General features: G+C 59.9%; 1 protein-coding gene across 1 annotated transcript in view; it reads right to left on the bottom strand.

The window, feature by feature from the left end:
* Window positions 1-236: 236 nt before the first annotated feature.
* The window catches only part of DNPEP (aspartyl aminopeptidase), a 9,508-nt gene continuing 4,792 nt past the window's right edge, over window positions 237-4,952 (bottom strand). Inside the window, exons 2-13 of the mRNA XM_008628689.2 lie at window positions 4,769-4,882; window positions 4,310-4,435; window positions 4,040-4,170; window positions 3,603-3,687; window positions 3,079-3,186; window positions 2,770-2,847; window positions 2,355-2,438; window positions 1,928-2,088; window positions 1,744-1,783; window positions 1,266-1,367; window positions 742-909; window positions 237-352 (exon numbers count right to left, since the gene is read on the bottom strand). Of these exons, the coding sequence (XP_008626911.1) occupies window positions 302-352; window positions 742-909; window positions 1,266-1,367; window positions 1,744-1,783; window positions 1,928-2,088; window positions 2,355-2,438; window positions 2,770-2,847; window positions 3,079-3,186; window positions 3,603-3,687; window positions 4,040-4,170; window positions 4,310-4,435; window positions 4,769-4,882 (1,248 nt within the window). The 3' untranslated portion in view covers window positions 237-301. The remainder of the gene's footprint in view (window positions 353-741; window positions 910-1,265; window positions 1,368-1,743; window positions 1,784-1,927; window positions 2,089-2,354; window positions 2,439-2,769; window positions 2,848-3,078; window positions 3,187-3,602; window positions 3,688-4,039; window positions 4,171-4,309; window positions 4,436-4,768; window positions 4,883-4,952) is intronic.

Here is a 4,952-nt window from a genome sequence, read left to right as displayed (position 1 = left end):
ATTCCTAGGGAAAAGGGCGGCCCGCGATAGGGGACATGCTCCTGCCAGCTCTCCCTGGGCAGGAGCCGAGCCGTACTCTGCACCTTAGCGGAGACCCCCGGCAACCCTCGACAAAGGATTGTGGACGGGTGAATGGGTCTCGCTCACGGTTCCAGGCGAGAGCACGGGTGGGAGCTATGGGAGTCCCCAGTGGGAGCCATGTACGTCAGAGTCAGCCACAGTCATGGACCACTCGCCAGTGAGTGAGAAATGCTTTAATGACCCCAGGACTAAACCCGCTGCTGCTCCCTCCCCGCCATGTTCAGTCGACCACCAGGCTGCTGCTGACCGTCGGCAGGAGCTCGAAGAAGCCCTGGAAGAAGAGAGGCCATCAGGGTGGGCCGAGCAAGGCAGTGCGGGGTGGGGGGACAGGCAGCGGGGGCAGGCAGCAGCTCCCTGTCACAGCGTCATAGCAGGCAGCTACTCGAAGAGAGCAGGACCGCGTCACCATAGTAACCCATCGCTGACTCAAGGCTAGCACCGGTTGCCATAGGAACTATTTAGGGATGGCAGTCACTGGGGAAGGCTGGGATGAGAGGCAGCACCTCCAGAAGCAGCCAGTACCTGCGCTGCTCTAGAGAGCTGGGGAGCTCTGTGGGATGGCTGGGCTCAGCCCCAAAACAGGGATTGGATGGGGACATGGGCATGTGGGAGATGTAGAGCAGCAGGGCTTTAGCACAGGATGGGGGACACAGGGCTCACCTTGAAGAGGGTGATGCTCTGAAGCACCCCCGAGGTGCAGCACATCTCCCGGATGGAATGCATGGCCAGCTGCGGGCAGCCAATGTCCAGCACACGCAGCCCCAGGCGGGAGGCCAGAATGGGGCCGATGGTGGTGCCGCAGGGTGTGTCGTTGCGCACCATGAACTCCTGCACGAAGGCAACACCTCAGCAGCTCCACATGCTGCCCCATGGCCTCCCATATGGGCTCTCAGCCCTGAAGGGAAGCGACCTGGGACAGGGAAGAAGCACTGACCCACGCCAGGGTTCAAAATGATCCAGAGATACGACACACTCGAGCTAGGCTCCCATCCTGCTTACCAGCCCACTCCCTGAGGCAGCCCTGGAGCTGGAGCCCCAGAGCAACAGGCAGCACACAGACCCCAGTGGGGTCAGACATGGTAACAGGGGTGGAGCTCTGGCACAGGCCCCCTCTGATGAACCCAGGAGTTGGACTGCAGCCCAAACCCCTAATGTTCAAGGAGGGCTCAACCAGCCCTGCTCACCTGCAGAGGGACACCCACACGGGCGGCAATATCCCGGATTACAGCTTCAGTGACAGCTGTGGAGGCGTAGCGCTGGTTGCTGTTCACTTTGATGACAGGGCCCTGCACAAGGAAAGGTACCACAGGCCCATGGTGGGACCCAGGGATAGTCAGTGGCCCTGGAAACACTCATGCCCAGGCAATGCTGCACCGCCCCAACACACCCCTGGATTCTCCCCTCCCTGGATGAGCCCACGGGGATGGGGACAGCGCTTCCATGGGGACAGCCCCAGCTACGAGCAGGGAAGGGCTCTAGGGACAAGACTGGGATCCCAAGTGATTAACATCAGACATGTGGCACAGTCAAATCCCACTGCGGGATAAACCTTTCCCATTTGAGTGCTCCCAAGCTGTGCCCTGGGAACAGCTGGGCAATCCACAGTGCTGCAGGACAGACAGACAGCAGCCATCCTAGACCAAAGCAGAGGGCTGTCCTCACCTTGTGGAAGGCTGGACGATGATTCTCCTCATGCTTGTCCCTGTAAAGGAGAAGCAAGAGTTTCACACGTTAGCCTTCCCTCCCTGCTGCAGTAAGGACTGTCCTGTCTGTACTACCTGGGGGGTGATGGGGATACGTGGCAGGGCAGGCTGCCCTCACCTGTGGCACGGCTCAGACTACTCACACATAATTGGGGTGCACAGCGTGGGCCATATCAGCACTGATCATGTAGGACTTGGCCACTGCCTCCTCGAAGGCTGTCAGGTTGTGTGGCGATGCTGAGATCCGGCGCAGCACCAGCTCCGTTAGCAAGGACTCCGCGCCCTGTGCACTCTCTGACCCTACCTGCCAAGGATCACCATCAGCACAACCCCACAGCACCACAGGGGCCAGATGAGTGACAGGGAGCTCCCTAAAGCCAACAAAGCAGCTTCCTACCACACCAGTCCTTCCCACCCCTGCCTGGGCCACGCTCCACGTGGGTGTAAGCAAATCCCTGCTTCCTCCACTGGGGTGTGGGATCTCTCTCCTGCTAGACATGGCTGGGGAACAGCAAAGAACATGGAGCTCCTTCCAGTGCCAGCCACCCCACGGCTGTGCCCCTCACTCACCTCCTCGTTGTCATAGAGTGCGATGAGACGCACGTTGGGCTCCTGGGAGAGGGACGAGGGTGCTGCACATGAGTCAATCAAGGCCTGCAAGGTTAGGGGGGAATGGACACCAGCCTGAGTGCCACCCCATGCTGGGAATCTCAGGACTGAACTACCAGGAGATCCCCCAGGAGAGCCCAAAACATGGAGGAAGGGAGCTGTGGGCACACACATTGCCCAGAGACAGCAGGAGCCACGCCTGGGAGCTGCCGGGAACTCCACACACCCAGCAAAGTGGGCATCCAACCCCAGATCCTCCAAGAATCCAGACCCATTCCACGAGAACGTAACTCCCTGCAGAGCCTTGGGCCAGCCCAAAGCTGAGCTGGGCTGCGTGGGGGCCACGCTGCAGCCTCCAGGTTCTTTTCTGTCTCACCTGCAAGGCGCAGTAGCAGCTGTGCAGGTTGTCCAGACGTGGGGAGAAGATGAACTCGTCAAAAGCACCACCCAGCGTCTGCAGAGAGCCAAGAGGAGTAGGGCACAGGCTTTGGGTCACCAAAAAGTACCTGCCACTGGGTCCCCATTCCAGTACCCTTATCTCTGCCTCTCAGGAGCAGCTTCCTCTTGTTCCATTCAGCTCCTAGCCCTGGCACGCCCCAGGCAGAGGATGTGTGCCAGGTAACACCTGTGTAGTGCCAGCCCGTAGGCTGTATGCAGACAGAGGGAGGCTCCTGTCCTTACTCACCGCTGGCTGTGTATCTGCCAGGCATAGTTCCAGCTCCACAATCTGCTCTGGTTTCACCCCCAGCTGGGGGCAGATCAGGGAAAGCAGGACAGGGCTGTGCCGCTCTGCCTGAGAAGAAAGCACAGCTGCGGGCAGGGCAGGCAGTGGATGGCAGGAGAAACTCCAGGTTTCCCCTTGCAAAGCTGTCCCTGCTTATGTTGGCAGAGTCCTCTCTCCTACTAACATGTCTCATGTTCAACCCCCCAGCTCACCCAGGACAGCTCTCTGCCCCTGTGCTAGCCCCCCTCCCTGCCCTTCCTCCTCAGGGAGATGCACCCATTCTACACTGGCTGCACACAAGGGTGAGAAGAGAGAGATGGCTGAGCAGGAGCAGATGTGCCACATACACAGCTGCAAGGCAGAGTGGAAGGCTACCAGCAGTCCACAGGGGGAACCCCGTGGCACGTCCCTGAGGACTGAATATCAAAGGTGACAAGTATGAGGTCCTTGCAAGTGTCCCTGCTGATCCTTGGCACACAGCTCACCTGGGCTGCAGCACTGCAAGGTGTGGACTCCATAAGCACCTCCTTTTCCAGCTCCTCCTGCACAGCAGTGGCCAGAATGGGAACCCTGTGGGGGTCAGTAACATTAACTCCCAGAGCTTTGCTCACCTCACCTGCTTGGGTCACACACTGCCAATGCTTCCTGGGGTGTTTGCCTAGCTCCTCCAGGGAGCCACTGCTATGCCAAATGGAGAAAGAATGCATATTTCAAACACACATCTATTGTGCCACCTCAGGACACCCCAGTGTCCTATGCTTGGAAGCATCTCCTGGAAGGACTCTATGGGGCTAAAAGCCACTGCAGACCTCCCCACTGCAATGAGTGGCTGCCAAAGGGAGAGCTGAGGTGGGGCTCTGATCTAGCTGGGTCCCAGCCCTCCCAAGGGCTGGCCAGGGGTCGGGGCTGAGCCAGGCCTTACAGGTGGTGCTCGGTGTTGGGCCCGAAGTTCTCATTGATGCTGCGCTGCAGATGGATGGCCAGGTGAGGAATGCGGAGGATGGGCCGCTCCACACGCACCAGGCGCTGCTCCAGGCGCCCCGAGGCCGAGTCCTGAAACACAAGGAGGACTTCTGGGGCCAGGCCTGCAGGGCTGAGAGGTTGCAGCAGGTGCCACTCTGTGTGGGAGTCAGCAACCCAGAGCCAGAGACACACAGCTATCTGATTGTGCATTGCCCTAAATCGGACTTACCTTTATGATCACCCTCCCAGCCACAGTCAGGTCACGGTCGAACCAGGTGTTCCAGATGCCCCCTCCATAGGTCTCCACGCCAACTTGCACTATGCCCACCTGTCCCCGCTTAGAGCGACGCTTCACCTGGGCAGCAGCAGAGGTGTCACTGCTGGAGCCATGAAGCGCTGGGGACTGGGCAGCTGGTGGGGACTGGGCAGCATGTGCCCAGAGCCTCATCGCTGATGCTGCCAGCACAGGGTGCTGTGAGGGGCTTTAAAGGACAGGGGACACAGAGAAGACAGCAGCAGGCAGAGAATGCAGGGGGTCAGCATGGGCTGCTCTGGGTGGCAGATTTGGGAGGTGAAGGGAGCCAGTAATGGTGCTGCAGGGCACAGGGGTAGTCAGGATAGTTTTTGCTCGTGGCGTGAAACTGGGGGAGCACAGAGAAGAACTCAGCACCCAGCCAGCCGACCTTACCCTGAGGCAGGGGCTGTCGGTGTGGGCCCCTAGCAGGCTGAACCCATTCCCGGGCTGGAACTGGCCGCCGACGGCGAAGGCGATGAGGGTGGAGTAGTTCCTGGTGATGAAGTACTGGAAGCAGAGGGGTAGAGGTGAGGGGTGAGGCGTCCCGTCCACCCCCGGCTCCCGCTGCCCCGTCCCG

This window comes from Corvus brachyrhynchos, unplaced genomic scaffold (assembly GCF_000691975.1).
Source record: "Corvus brachyrhynchos isolate BGI_N302 unplaced genomic scaffold, ASM69197v1 scaffold490, whole genome shotgun sequence".
Taxonomy (NCBI): domain Eukaryota; kingdom Metazoa; phylum Chordata; class Aves; order Passeriformes; family Corvidae; genus Corvus; species Corvus brachyrhynchos.
The sequence above is the reverse complement of the archived record's forward strand: the minus strand, read 5'-3'. Positions and strand labels throughout refer to the sequence as shown.